The sequence below is a fragment of the Salminus brasiliensis genome, chromosome 23 (genome assembly GCF_030463535.1).
Source record: "Salminus brasiliensis chromosome 23, fSalBra1.hap2, whole genome shotgun sequence".
Taxonomy (NCBI): domain Eukaryota; kingdom Metazoa; phylum Chordata; class Actinopteri; order Characiformes; family Bryconidae; genus Salminus; species Salminus brasiliensis.
The window spans coordinates 10,548,120-10,563,810 of record NC_132900.1 but is presented as its reverse complement, the minus strand read 5'-3'; the positions used below and the strand labels follow the sequence as shown (position 1 = coordinate 10,563,810).

Here is a 15,691-nt window from a genome sequence, read left to right as displayed (position 1 = left end):
AGACCTTGATTCAGAAAAGCCGTCTTTAGAGGACCTTAATCCAACAGAATAACTCTGTTTAGAAGACCTTGAACCAGAATTACTGTCTCCAGAAGACCTTGATCCATAATAATTGTCTTCAGTCGACCACAATCCAGAATAAATGTCTTCAGTAGACCACGATCCTGAACAGTTTTTAGAAGACATGGTTTCAGAATACTCATCTTTAGAAGACCTTCATTCAGAAGACCATGATTCAGAATAACTCTTCAAAAGACCTTGATTCAGAGTAGCCATCTTTAGAAGACCTTGATCCGGCAGAATAACTCTGTTCAGAAGACCATGATTTAGAATAACTGTCTTCAAAAGATCCTGATACAGAATAGTTGTCTTAAGAAGACCACGGTCCAGAATTACTAAAGACCTTGCTCCAGAACAGTTTTTAAAAGACATGATTTCAGAAAACTCATCTTCATTCAGAAGACCATTACTCAGAAAAAAAACGTCTTCAGTAGACCATGATTCAAAAAGACCTTGATTCAGAGTAGCCGTCTTTAGAAGACCTTGCTGCAGCAGAATAACTCTGTTCAGTAGACAATGATTTTGAATCATTGTCCTCAGAAGACCTTGATCCAAAATATCTGTCTTCAGAAGACCATGATTCAGAATTAGTGTCTTCAGCTAATGTTGATCCAGATTAAATCTTCAGTGTCTTCAGAAGATCTTGTCTCAGATAATCCTGAGTATTAAAGATGGATGAGGGGACCAAAACCTGGACATTCCTAACTCAATTCTAAGATGTTTCCTAATAACTAGTTTAAAAGTCTTGTTGTTTATAATAAACTGATTAGTGTTTCTGTGTTCTGGAAGTTTAGATTCTTCATCCATTAATGTTCACATTCCCCACCTCTCTGACCAGGTCATCGCCACCAAAGGCACAGCCTTCTGGATGGAGGCACCCTACCTGAAAGTGGACACCATCGCTGCTGACGAGAGCTTCTCTCAAGTGGACTTCGGCGGCCGCCTCATGAAGGTCAACACAGAGGTGCGCAGCTTCGGGCCGCTCTCCAAGAACGGCTTCTACCTGGCCTTCCAGGACTACGGCGCCTGCATGTCCCTGCTGTCCGTCAGGGTCTTCTATAAGAAGTGCCCCAGCGTGGTGCAGAACTTTGCAGTGTTTCCCGAGACCATGACCGGGGCCGAGAGCACGTCACTGGTCATCGCACGAGGCATGTGTATCCCCAACTCTGAGGAGGTGGATGTGCCCATCAAGCTCTACTGTAACGGAGATGGGGAGTGGATGGTCCCCATAGGCAGCTGCACCTGCAAGGCCGGCTTTGAACCAGACAACGGAAACGTCTGCAGAGGTAGGAGCCCGTGTCTTAGAGGCTGTCTGATTGCTTGGGTGACTGTTATTTGCTCTCTGTTTTAAGAAACCAAGGACACATGTGCGCGCACACACACACACACACACACTCGCAGTAACACACACACATGCACACGGACACGTGCGGCAGAAAGTGGCACTGAGTCAGCGGCGCTCTTTTACTCACTCAACTCTCGCCGTCTCTCAGCCTGTCTGTTTCTTTTTATCTGTCTCCTTTTGTCTCCCACTTCCAACTCTCTCTCTCTCCCTCTCTGTCATTCTTTCTCTTTAGCCTAGTGTCTCTCGCCCACTCACATCCACTCACAGTCATATTTTATCTCTCCAGGTTTGTGTGATGATATATCTGCTCTTATACTGACACACTGAGTCCCTCAGGTCCGCCCCAGCTGACTGAACTGAGCCTGGTCAGGGCTGATAAGACTGATTGACAGGCATCTGATGTGATCAATACTCTGATAATACAGGGAACAGTAGTCCTTGGAGCAGGAGAAGCTGACATTGAAAACCATGGAACCCATGAGTACCACCTAGTCCATAGCAGCCCTCTGGCAAGGTTTCCTTATCAATAGAGCTATGCCATGGCTAAACATACACACACACACACACACACACACACACCTTAACCCCCTTTACACAGGTCAAACAAACAACGCAGCCATGCTTTAAAAATACGTAGCTGGTGCATAGGGACCTTCTCTGTGGTGCAATACTGTGGTACAGTGTGTGTGTGTGTGTGTGTGTGTGTGTGTGTATATGTTTGTGTGTGTGTTCATTATTATTTGGAGTGTCACCTCAGCACCGCTTAACTGATAGGGAAACCTTGCCTGAAGATATATACCTGTATGAGTGTACAGTATGTGAGTGTGGGTGTGTGTACTGTGCATGTCCAAATGTTTGTGGACATCCCTTCTGATGAATACATTCAGCTACTTTAATTTGCACCCATTGCTGACACAGATGTGCTGTGGAATAATGGTGCTTCATCCAGTACTGAGATGAGCCATATATGGACAAAAGTATTGGGACACCTGCTTGGATGGAGCACCGACCATTATTCCAGACAACAGAGTTCCACTGCTCCACAGCTCAATGCCGGAAGGCCTTTGTACCCCTCTAAACCAGCCTGGCATTAGGCATGGTGCTATTCTATTGGGACACAGCAAGGTGTGTGTGTGCATTTGCACATCTGTGTCAGCAATAGGTGCAACTTAAAGTAGCTGAATGCGTTCATTAGAAGGGTGTGCCTGGATTTAGAGCTTATTCATTAGTTTGTTTGCATTGAGGCTGGTGTAAGTGCAGGGGTAAGCGCAGCGTCCACACAAACAGCACTCTTCTGGTATGTGGTTGGTGTCTGTGTTTATTTTGAGCATCGCCGGAAGCTATTTAATGTATACGTATGTGTGTGTGTGTGTGTGGGTGTGGGTTTATCAGGATTGTGCGATGAAGCCGCACTAGGCTCCGTGCTGTTGGATTAATGATGTTTTGCGCGGCAAGTCTCCACTAATTAGTGGCGCTTTGATCTGGAGGCTTGTATAAAGGCGTTTGATGGGCTAATATACTGCAGGCTGTCCTGCAGCAGCACACAGTCCCTGAAGCTGCTGAAGCTACTGAAGATACTGAAGCCACCCTAAACACGCTTTACTGCCAGACTCAGACTATACTAATAACAGCCCCTTTCATGTTGATTAGCCTGGTCCGATTAGCTCTTTTCCCCACTCGTTTACAGCTGTCTGCTGTAGCCTTTTTCTTTTCCTTTCCCTTTTTCACATCTTTCCTTCATTCTGTTTATTTTTAAAATCATTTTCTTCTTTTCTTCTTTTCTTCTTTTTCATTTTTAGTCTTTCTTTCCTTTCTATTTTGTCTCCTCTGTTCTTTCTGGTCTTTCTCTTTCCTTTCTTTTGTTTTAATTTTTCTTTCTTCCTTTTTCTTTAGAATTTTGTCCTTGCCATATTTATCTTTTTCTATTCTTTTCTATTTCTTCCTTTCTTTCATCCTATCTTTGTTCTTTCTTTCTTTATCTTTGTTGTTTTCTCTTCTTTCTTTCTGTTTATTGTTTATTTATTTCCTATTTACCATTTTCCTTATTTTCTATTTTCTGTCTGTTTTTTGTTTCTTCCTTTCTTTGTCATTTTGTTTCATTTCTTTTATTCTTTCCTTATTCATCTTTATTATTATCATCTTTCTCTTTCTTTCTTTTCTTTCTTTCTTTCTTTCTTTCTTTTGTTTTCTTCACTTATTTTTCTCTCAAATTTTGTTCTCCTTCTTTCTATATTAATATTTATTTCTTTTTCCATTTTTTATTTTTATTTTTTCTATTTTCTTTTTTTTCTTTCTTTTAATTTTCTCTATCATTCTTTATTTCTTAGTATTTTTTGTTTATTTCTTTCTTTTTATTTATTCCTTTCTTTCATCTTGTCTTTGTTGTTCTCTTGCCTTTTTTCTTTTTTTCTTTATTTTTTTTCTTTTCTTTCTTTCATTTTTCTTTCTTTCTTTCTTTTTTAATTATTGTTTATTTATTTACTATTTATATTTTTCAACTCTTTCTATTTTTCCTCTTTTCTATTTTCTGTCTTATTTATTTTCTTCGTTTCTTTTAATTTTTTTCTCTTTCATTCTTTATTTTTTAATTTTTTTTTTTTTTTGTCTTTCTTTTTTTCTTTTTCATTCATTCTTTTCCTTCTTTTCTTTCTGTGTTCCTTAATTCTTTATTTCTGTCTTTTCTTTCTGCACTCGTTCCTTCTGCCAATTTTTGCTCCAAACAAACAGTCAACAATCAGCCAGTTTATTTGGCAGATCTGCATAGCAGCAATTAAATGCCATTGTAGTCCAATAAAGAACGAATACTGTTATTTATTTATATTATTTTTGAGATGTTGCCTAATAGAAAGTACTGGCTGACCATGTACAAATGTGTTCCATGTGAACACAGCTGCAGCTGTTTTTATTTTATTTTTATTTTTTTTAAGTGCTAATAAAACTTGGCTCAAAATGTCATCCATCAGCCAACTTAATTGTACAGAAATCTGTATCTCTGTATCAGCTGTACATGATCCATATATGCCTGATACTTCTTTCTTTTGTTGTTTCTTTTGTTCATGATTTTAATTTGTTTGCTTGTTTGCTTCGCTCACACCATCCCATCATCACCATCCTGTGTGTTTCCTCTGTTAGAGCTGTATTTGTGTAAGCAGGTTGTGTAATTTGTGGTGGATGTGCTTTATTGGTCATTTAGGTTCATTTCAGTCTCTGTGGGGTCGTTACTGGAGGCCTGCATTTCAAAATGAGCATAACTGACATGATCATCCCTTTAGCTGCACTCTCTCGCCCTCTCTCTCTCTCTCTCTCTCTCTCTCTGTTTCTTTAGCACACACACACACACACACACACACACACACACACACACAAACTCACAGTCAAATCTGGATTGGTGATTTCCTGGCTCTACCTAAAGGTGAATGAATAGTCATGAAATAAGTGATTGTGAGCCAGTGTGTGTATGTGTGTGTGTGTGTGTGTGTGTGTGTGTCTGTGTGTGTGTGTGCATTTCTACTCTTCATGTCCCTCCAGCAGTTGAGTCTCAAGATCGCCTCTCCAGGGCCAGACAGGGTGGGTATGTCTAGTCTAGTATACAGATATATACAGATATGCAGTCCTAACCCTAAGCTTGAATTAACCATAAAACCTAACCCTAACCCTCACCTTAACCTTAAATCTAACCCTAAAACCTAACCATAACCCTCACCTTAACCTTAAATCTAACCCTAAACCTAACCCTAAGTAAGTAAGGTTAGGGTTAGGATGGAGGGCTGACTCAAGGGTAAGGTAAAGGTTAGGGTTAGGTCCAGGCCTACATTCAATAGACATAGCCATTTACATTTAGCTTAGAGTTCAGTTGCAATTAATAGGAATTCAGTTGAATGTTAGTTGAATGTCAGGTGAGCGTCTAGAAGACGTCTACAATGGACCATCCAAGCCAAGTGTTCCCCTAATTATACAAAACTATAGTGAATTAAAAGGCAAACCCAGTTAAAATGCTCTCAGCACACCACTGTAACAGCTCCAGCAGCACTAGCAGCAGCGTTTCAATCAAACTCCAGCGTCCACTCCTCCAGTCCAGACAGCTACAGCTCCCCTGTGGATGGACCATGTTGGCTCGGTCCATTCTGTGAGTAATGGACGCTCAGTAATGGGCCGTGTCCAGCCAGCATGGCGGCCGGCGAGCAGATGTGAACCTGACACTGCTGGACTCTGGCGGCCGCCCGATTAGTGCGGTCAGACTCTGGGCTGGTCGTGCATGCCGCAGGCGTACTGACCACGATGACCACAGGGCCAGAGGCCACACTCACACACACACACACACACTCACTCACTCACTCACATGCATGGTGTAATTCAATGAGGCATCTCTCCGTGCAGGAGCTGTCCACTCTGACACACACATACACACATGCAGAGAGGAGTGATGTGGCCCACTGCTGTGTACGAGCACACGCCCATACATCCAGTCTCTGTGTTTATGTGTGTTCTAGCATGTGTGCAGGGTATGTTACGTGTCCAAAAGTATTTAGACACCCCTTCTAATTAGTGTTGCGTTGGAGTGCCGGGACATATCATCTTGCGCAACAACACTCACGCTTGATCTCTCGTTCGCATGATCTGTCTCTCTCTTTGTCTTTCTCTTTCTCGCTCTCTAGCTCTCTCTGCCCCTCTGTCTCTCTCTCTCTCACTATCTCTCACTCACACTCGCTCTCGTTCTCTCTGTCCTTTGCTCTCTCTAGCTCTCTCTCTCTCTTTCGGAGGTTGTAGAAACAAAGAGAGCGGGCTGGAAGGCTGCAGATGTTTTTCAGCGGTAATTATAGAGCGAGCAAGGCTTGAAGTGCGCACACACACACACACACACGCGCTGCTCTGACTTGATGGTGTCACTTTTTGATTTTAGAGATCTCTGAAACACACACACACAGTCAGTGAGAGGTTTACACACTTTGACAGGCCTGTCGATTCGCCATTTCACCGCCGCTCAACCACCGCTGACAGTTAACGGCACAACAGCACGTAAACAGACACTGCTGTAATATAGCGTCTGCAGCTTAATACCCAAATATGCTTCATGTGTTTTAGGAGTGCTGGATGTCAGTTGGCACTAGGCTTCAGTCAGGTCCTCCCTCATGTGTCGGCTGATGTTAAAAAGCAGAGCCCCCTGGAGCAGATGAACGTGAACCTGTTGGCTCCATGCCTAATGCCAGACTTGGACTAGAGGAGTATAAAGCCCCCCAGCATTGAAGCTGTGGAGCAGTGGAGCTGTGCTCTCTGGAATGATGCATGGTGCTCCATCCGGTACTTGTGGGTTTGGGTTGGGGAGTTGAAGATAAGATGAAGTGGTGATCATCCAACATCATGATCTCACTAACGCTCTTGTGGCTGAATGCAATCAAATGCTCACAGCAATGCACCAAAACCTGGTAGAAAGACAGTTACTCCAACAAAAGCAGGATCAAACCTTTTTTAATACCCTTGAATTGGGAAGAGACAGTGAATGAGCGGGCGTCCCAATACTTTTGTCTATTTAGTGAAGCGTATATATTTGCAGCGCAGGGGTCCCTGTCTTTTTTGATCAATTCCTGCCAAAGTACAGAGACTGGGATCAACGGTCTGTATATTTATACTCAACAGCTGTCCCTCCAAAATTCCAAATGCAAGGAGGAGCAGATTTACATCTGATTGGATGTAAATATCCTGTGTAGAACACAAGCGCTTATCACCTCTGCCCCATCACCCCTAAAAAAACAAGCTATTTCAAACCCTACTTGATAGACTGAAAGGACCTGAGGTCTTTGTTTGCCATTTTTTGTCAGAGTGTATCATAAATTAAAATTCAGAACACCCCCCGTCAATGCACACACACAGACACACACACACGGGCATAAGCCCAACCGCATCGCATTTCTCAATGTGCCGGGGCTGTTCCACGATGTCGCTTCATTATTTACAGCAACGAGGGCGCCTCACTGAGCCAGTTCAGTCCCGGCAGCCGGTGTGAATCAGGTCAGAGGAAAACACGGCCTCAGCCACGCCGGAAAGCTAATTGGCTATTAGAGAGAGAGGGAGAGAGAACGGCGAGGGGAGCAAAGAGCTACAGAAGACTGTTTCACACAGAAATAATTAGGAACGAGTGGAGAGGAGAGCACAGCATGAGCCAGCATGGGCCAATCTTGATTCAGACTGGTTCTCCAGTGCCTGGAAAGGCTTTGTAATGTATTCGTAGTTATTTATGTTAACACTCACCAAATCTCAGCCTCCTTTGTAAACAATGCACCAGTTGACCCGTCTGTGCTCCGCCCACAAGTGTATTCTTTTCTAGCTTGGGGAGGCAAACACAGGTGTGCTAACAAAGGTTCATATATCTGAATAGTCATTAGCAACAACCAGCCTCTGTTTAGTTCTCGTCCGATACAGAGCGACAGGTGGACTGCCGTGACCGCTACAAGAGCATAGTCTTCAAGTAAGACTGCAAGTGGCAATCATTGGGCGTCCTCCCGAGTGGTACAGCCAGCCAAGCATGGGAAGATCACTGGTTTCCATCCCCAGTCATGCCACAGCCTTTCGTGACTCGGAGTCGCAAAAGAGCACAGTTGGCCTCGCTTTCGTCCTGGGTGGGTAAGATCCCTCCCTCCCTATTGCTCAATCACTCAGGACAGTGTTAGTCAGTAGGGGTGTCATCTCCCGATGTTAGAGCCAGCACCTAAATGGCTGTGCTGCTCTGATCCCTCCATTTTAGAGATCTTACATGAATATTTTGGAGCAATCTGGTGCACTCTGAGTCTAAAGGCGTTTTCACACCTATCATTGAGAGAGCGTTAGCTCAGATCTGGATCTTGGAGCGATTTCCCCTTGGTCTGGTTTGCTTTCACACAGGGAAAAATCCAAGGGCACAGAAATGCATCACAACAAACCGCGTGAGAACCTTCTCTCCTCATCGGTCAGACCTCTCTGAGGCCAAAGCAAGAGAGTAAACACAGGAACAAGAGATGGCATTTGTCCAGTAATAGCTGTAGTAATTATCTGGGCGATATACCAGGTTAATGCCTGTCTACGGGAGCCGCTTAGCTCAAACTGGCGTGATTCATCTGGTAATTGGGTCGTATTGAGGTCAGATGACGTTCTCTCTACAAACGAACCAATCCGGAGCTCGCTTGCTCGCTTGGGACCGGGACTAGACCACCTCCTCTCAAGGGTCTCATTGCGGTTGTTGTTTTGGTCCGCATCCGAATGTGATTCCTGTATCCCCACATGCCTAAATAAATAATATTTAGTTTGATTAAACCAGACTACATGTGCAGGTGTGAAAACGGCCTATAATATAGGGGTATTTTTTTCATGTGGACTTGTTTAATGCTTGCACCCCCATAATTGCCACTTTGATTACAATTTGACTCGGAAACGAGGCTCTTATTTCTGGGTTACATCGAAAATAATCTTGGACACTCTCCGTTTCTCTCTCTCTCTCTTATTAATAGCAATGGTAACGGAGTTGCTGGATTTTCACACTATTCAAAGGAGTTGTTCACCTTTATCTGTTAACCTTTAGAAGTTGCAGTTATTGCCAGGAATAAAAAAAGGGAAGTACAACATTGAACCTGTTGATCAGGAATGGAGGTGTTATTTATGACTTAACTAATCTGTCATTAATTAAGCAGATGGGTAATTACTGTGTAGTCATATAGCTAAATGCCTGTGACACCTCTGAGCACCTGAAAGTCAGTACTGTGCTGGAACTGTGCACCAAGCATTACGCCATATTTACAGTGTTATGTGGTGAACTAGCTTATCAGTGCACTGGACAAAAGCATGGACTCGGAGGTCAGACTTCTCTTGGCCCGCTGTCAGCTAAGGGTCAAACCTGGGTCATGTATTCCCTCTCCACATGAGAGGGCAGTTCAGCACTCCCCTCCAGCTTCTGTTTCGGCATGCTGAGAGCTGCTCAGCAGTCTCGTTAGCATCAGCCGACAGGTTGATATATTAATCCTCGCTGCTTCTTCGTCTTGTTTGTTTGGAATTCGCGCGCCGCTTCCCGAACCATCAGCTTAGTCCGCCGTTTTTTTTTTTTTTACCTGCAGAAAGCAGAGTTTATAGAGCTCCACTTGAATGGGAAAGCTATAACACTTCCATTAACCCTATCAAACCTGGAAGCTTAACAGCGATACACTCAGGAGCTTCGGCTTTGGCGGTAAAATGGATCAACGTGCAGACCTGTAGCTCTCTGTTTTTCCATCGCTGTTTAAAAGAGATCCATGCTGCCTTTATTGTTGGGTGCACAGACAATTGCAATTGTTTGAAGAGGTCTTTTTGTGAGGTCTTTCCTCAAGAACAAATTGCCGAAAGTTATTTGGAGTTTCAGAGCGGCTCAGCGGTCTAATGCGCTGCCACTGTGACCTTGGGTTTGCGAGTTCAAATCCCCAGCAATGCCATTTTGCCATCAGCGGCTGGAGTCTGAGAGAGCACAATTGGCTGAGCTCTCTCCGGGTGGATGACCATGTTTGTTTGTTTTTTTTTCAATCATCAATGTCACATATAGAACATCAGAAGACTGGCGTTTTTAGTAAATAAGTAGTAAAAAAAAACATCTACACTACATGGACAAAAGTATTGGGACACCTGTTTCTTCCCAAATCAAGGGTACAGTTGTTAAAGCAACCGTCTCTACTGTCCAGCCAGGGCGAGGATTTGACTGCATTTAGCGACAAGATTGTTAGTGAGGTCAGGATGTTAAATGATCACCACCCCACCTCATCCCAAAAGTATTGGCTGGAGCACCACCCATCATTCCAGAGAACACCATTCCACTGCTCCACAGCTCAATGCTGGAGGCCTTTATCCCCCTCTCTTCTATTGTACATCTCCACACTGTGTTTAAACTAGGAGCTGTGTGTGTGTGTGTGTGTGTGTGTGTGTGTGTGTGTGTGTGTGTGTGTGTGTGTGTGTGTGTGCATTGCACATCTTGAAGTAGCCGAATGCATTCATACGAAGGGCTGTCCGCAAACACTTGGACACTTAGTGTATATTTGTGTTGTAGACACAATCTCAACGTCTGGCTTTCAGCACCAACACTGTAAACAATTCCGAGTCCACAAGTCTGTATTTCACACCAAGCCACTCTGACAGCCTTTGTTTACATCTCAACCTCTGAATTATTCACGGCACTGTGAAAAATTAATGGACCCCCTTTTAAGAGCACCTCACCTCTTGCCTCTTTAGGCCGGTTCTGTTTGTCTAGCCCGTTTCAGAACAGACACCAACTCAATGCGGCTTCAAAGAGAGCCGCCTTTCCAGCACTGACTGTTAAAAAAAAAAAAAAAAAGACCAGGTGTTTGGCCTGGTTTGGACTTTGGAGGGAGCCGATTGGCTCAGTGGTGAGCGCCTGTAGCTGTGCATGGATGCAAATTGCTGAGCTTAGGTTCTATTTTGAGTGGAAAGGTTGAGATGTTGTTGGGAGAGGAGATGTGCTGGGTGCTCTCGTGACAGTGTGTGGCACAGGGGGCGAATGTAGCCTGCCAGGTTAGGTGATACTTCTCACACACACACGTACACTTGTACACACACACATTCCTACACAAACCCACACACAGTCGCTGCTGTCAGTCACTCAGAACCTTTAGCAGACCTGTGCGTCTATGTGTTTGTGTGCATGTGTGTAGAAGTGTGTGTGTGTGTGTGTGTGTGTGTGTGTGTGTGTGTGTGTGTGTGTGTGTGTGTGTGTGAAACAATAGGCAAGGCAAAATCAATGAACCTTGCTTCTGACATGCCCTCGGAGATAGGTGTGTGTGTGCGGATGTTGCAGGAGTGTGTGTGTGTATGTGTGTGTTGTCTTAATCAGAATTTCACAGGTCAGTCTGGCCTTCGTGAAGCCTAATTAATCATGGGAATAGCCAACTGATGTCTGTCTGCTCTGTTCTCCATCAAACTGCATTACACACATTACACATCTCTCTCTCTCTCTCTCTCTCTCTCTCTCTCCACCCGTCCCCTCTCTCATTGCCTCTCTCATTAATCACCTTTATCTGTCGTTTCTTATCTTTCCTAATGCTCTCATTTTTCTAAATGTCTGCCCAGCAAGGACATCACAGGGCTCTGATATCTCACTGTGATGTCCTCTTTGGGGGGAGGAGACAGTGTGTGTGTGCCTGCGTTTGTGTGTGTGTGTGTGTGTGAACTGAACACCATGCTGGGACCGTGCCTTGATGACTGACCATCACTGCAGAAACTCTGGTGTATCATTGAACTCAATAACTACACTACAGCTGCTGATCGCCTGCCATTGTAAGCCTCTACGCAATATGGACAAAAGTATTGGGACGCATACTCCAGTATCTTCCAGAATCAAGCAAATTAAAAAGGGTTTGTCCTGATTTGTTGGATTAAGTGTCTATACTATCCATGGGAAGACTGGATTTTTTAATTGGATTACAGGCAGCACAATATTCCGGTTTTCACAGCCTCATTTTTTACCCAGTTTTACCCAACCCACTCGTTAGTACTCTACCCCATTTTCTACCCAGCTTCTAAGGCCAATTACCCAGTACCCGTTCATGTGAACTCCCCAAAAGTAGTACGTGCCTCCTCCAACACATGTGAAGCCAGCCAGGCACCCAGGGCACTCGGAGGAAAGCACGACGCCCCAGCTCCCATTGTGCTCTCTCAGACTCCGGCTACTGATGGCAAGCAGTAAGCAATCAGCAGACAAGCAGCCAGGGATTCGATCTTTGGATCCAAGCAATCCTCTTATCATAGTGGCAGCACCTTAGTGTTCTTAAGCTTCTGATATTTGTTAGCTATATTAGCCTTGGAGCGCCAGCTTGAACATCAGTCATCTGATTCTTTCTGATTCAGTCAGTTCGCCGGACGGCCACTCTACCCTCTGATCCTTAGTGAGCTCTTTCGCAGAATTCCGAGGCATCTCCACCGGCACAGAATTCCACGGAGACCGGAGCTTCTAAAAAGTAACTTCTCTATGCATCTATGACAACGACCAGAGGGAGAGTTGCTGAGAGTGTGTGCACGGCTGTGATACGACGACTGCAGGGACCCATAAATACACACAACCCTTCAGTGTGCACCTCATTATTCCCCACTCTGTTTCGCGAGCTCCTTCCCTCCCTCTCGTTCTCTCCCAGTCGAAGCTGATTTGCAAACTGTATTTTGTCGCTGTTTGTTTATTCACCTGTTTGTTTGTTGGTTTGCTTTTTTATTTATTTCTGCGCAACTGTCTCATGAGATCCTCTTTGCTCAAGGCCTGGTGAATATTTGATGCTCTCTGCAGAATGGAGTTCAGCAGCTCATAAAACACCAACCGCGGCCTCTGGGAAGTCAGGGCCAGACTCCTTGCCCTTTCGAGTTGTGAGTGTGGGTTCAGAGCGTCTAGGTGTTGTACTGTAGGCTACAGAGGAAGCTGCTGAATTCCGAATAGAGAAGCAAGTACCAGCGTGATGAACGAATACTCGACTGGAATACTGTAATGATGCGGGACAGCCCTTATGTCCATATTTGCAGTGTGGCTTTGACACATGGCGTAGCGCCCCGTATGGCGGTGTGTGTTTTTGCGCAGGGTGCGGACGCTTCCTCTGCCGCTCTGATTGATGGCCCTCTCTCGAGGATTTGTAAAGTTCTCGTCCTGCTTTATGGAGCGTGGTGGAGTTTTATCCCTCTGTAATTGCTTTACCGTGCTGTAACCTTATTGCCCAACCCACAGCTTTTGTGTTACGGCCCATTTCTATGCAGAGCGTGTGTATGGGTGAGGCGGGTACACACACACACACACACACACACACACACACACACACATACAGTCTCTCTCACTCTTTCTTTCTCTCTCTCCGTCTCTCTCTCACTCACACAACAAACACGTGCAGAATGAACTGAACAGCCTGGCTGGTGGGATTCACTCTATAGGTGTGATTGATTCTCTCTCTCTCTCTCTCTCTCTCTCTTTTTATTTCTCTTTCTCTGTATATGTTGCTCTGTCTCTCTCATCCATCTCTATTTCTTTGTTTCTCTCTCTCTCTCTCTCTTACTGTATTTCTCTCTTTCTGTATCTGTCTCTCACCCGCACCACTCTCTCACCTCCTTTCCCTCTTTAACTCTTCCTCTTTCTTTCTTTCTCTCTCTCTCTCTCTCTCTCTCTCTCTCTCTCTCTCTCTCTCTCTCTCTCTCTCTTTGTATCTATAGCTGTCTCTCCCCCTCACCTCTTTTTCTCACCCACCCTTCCAATTTTTACTTTGACCTCTCTCTCTCTCTCTCTCTGCTCTCTCTCTCTCTCTCTCTCTCTCTCTCTCTCTCTCTCTCTCTCTCTCTCTCTCTCTATTTCTACCTCTCTGTATGTGTATCTTTATATCTCTCCGCCACCTTCCCTCTTTGACTACCTCTTTCTTGCTTTCTCTCTCTCTCTCTCTCTCTCTTTCTCTCTCTCTCTCTCTCTCTTTCTCTCTCTTTCCTCTTGCTTTCTCTGTATCTGTATCTATCTCTCTCTCTCTCTCTCTCTCTCTCTCTCTCTCTCTCTCTCTCTCTCTCTCTCTCTCTCTCTCCCTCCTCTCTACCTCTCTGTCTCTCACCTCACCCATCTCTCCATTGCTCGCTCCACCCTTGCAGCGGAGGAATGTGCTGCTTCGGCGGTGCGCTGGAGTGATGAACGGGTGATGATGTATTCCGTCTCATTCGCTGCTCTCAGTTCAGCATCAGCGGCCGCTTGACACTCATGCATTAATATTACAAATATTCAAATAACTATATTTAAGATTCAGCAAACTGCAGGCATACCCTGTGTATGTGTGAGAGAGAGAGAGAGAGAGATAGATAGATGAGTTCAGGCTCATGAGTGCACACATGCAGAAAGAGAGCGAGGGAAAGAGAAAGAGAGACAGAGCGAGAGAGATCCATCATGTCTGTGTTATATCTGCATAATGGTGCTGATGATGAGGCGTGGAGAGCAGGAGCTGAAAGTGTCCATCATTGTTTGTTTGCTGACCCGGTTAGGCGTGCGCTTCGGGTGGGGTCATCAGGTTGTGCTGATGTAGCATCGTGAACTCACCCAGAAATCCGTCAGCTTTCACTTTGTAAATAGTTTAGTCATCCTATGTCCAGTGATTCCAGTGAGTAAGTAAGACTTTGTACCCACTTCCTTCAGTGGGGACAACTGGGAATTCAGAGCGTTCCAGACAGTGGTTTTACAAAACACTGTCTCTAGAATCACTAGAATCATTGATCATCTGACAGCAGCCAAGATCTCAAAGTCACAAAGCTACAGGCATGGGCTAGAGGGGTATAAAGCCCCCCAGCATTGAGCAGTGGAACTGTGTACTCTGAAATCATGGCGCAACATCCAGTCATTAGGGAGTTGGGGATGAGGTTGGGTGGTAATCATCTGACATGCTGACCTCACTAATGCTAGAGAGGTATAAATCCCCCCAGCATTGAGCTGTGGAGCAGTGGAATGATGACACTCCATCCAATACTTTTGGGATGAGTTGGGAAGTTTGGGATGAGTTGGGAAGTTTGGGATGAGGTGGGATGGTGATCATCCAACATCCTGACCACACCAACACTCTCACCGCTGAATGCAATCAAATCCGCACAGCAACGTTCCATAATCTAGTTGAAAACCTCCCCTGGACAGTAGAGACAGTTACTGCTACAAAAACAGGACAAACTCTTTTTTTTAAATACTATTGATTTTGTTAGAAATCAATGTATGAATGCGCAGGTGTCCCGATACTTTTGTCCATGTAGTGTATTTCAATTTTAAGTTTAAGTTCTTTGAGGAACTTTTAGAGGTTCTTCAATTTGAAATTGTGAAGAATAGGAATAAGAATAAGGTTCCTTGAAGGTTCCTCAAAGCACCTTAAGAAGTTCCTCCACAGTTTCAAATTGGAGAACCCCTAAAAGTTCAAAGGAATGTATACTTCAAACAGATTCAGCAGGACTTCCACGATGTCCAGAGGAGGAGAGAGCAAAATTGAGAGCTGCAATTCACAGAAACTACTGGAATCCAGACACTGAGACGTGGGGGAGCTCACGGAGTGGTGAAGTCACGCTCTAATGAACGGACGGGGGGAAAAAACAGTTGGGAATTTAGGGACATGCTAAGGTCGAGTAAAATGGAAAAGTATTTCAGATTCAGCCAGAAACAGTGAGCTTCGGGAGGCCAAAGCACAGACAGAAACCTCTGTTTTTTAAGTTATCCAGGTACGTGTGAACTGAACAACAAACTGTGAAGCCTGCAGACCTTCACATCTTTAAAAGAAAACTCCTCCCTGGCACCACTACTCTCTGTCT

The 15,691-nt window shown here is 44.6% G+C and overlaps 1 protein-coding gene across 3 annotated transcripts in view; it reads left to right on the top strand.

Annotated features, from left to right (window-relative positions):
• The window catches only part of ephb1 (EPH receptor B1), a 305,121-nt gene that overhangs the window by 122,358 nt on the left and 167,072 nt on the right, over window positions 1-15,691 (top strand). For all 3 annotated transcript variants that reach the window (XM_072669348.1, XM_072669347.1, XM_072669346.1), the window contains exon 4: window positions 899-1,346. In XM_072669348.1, coding sequence (XP_072525449.1) covers window positions 899-1,346 — 448 coding nt within the window. The remainder of the gene's footprint in view (window positions 1-898; window positions 1,347-15,691) is intronic.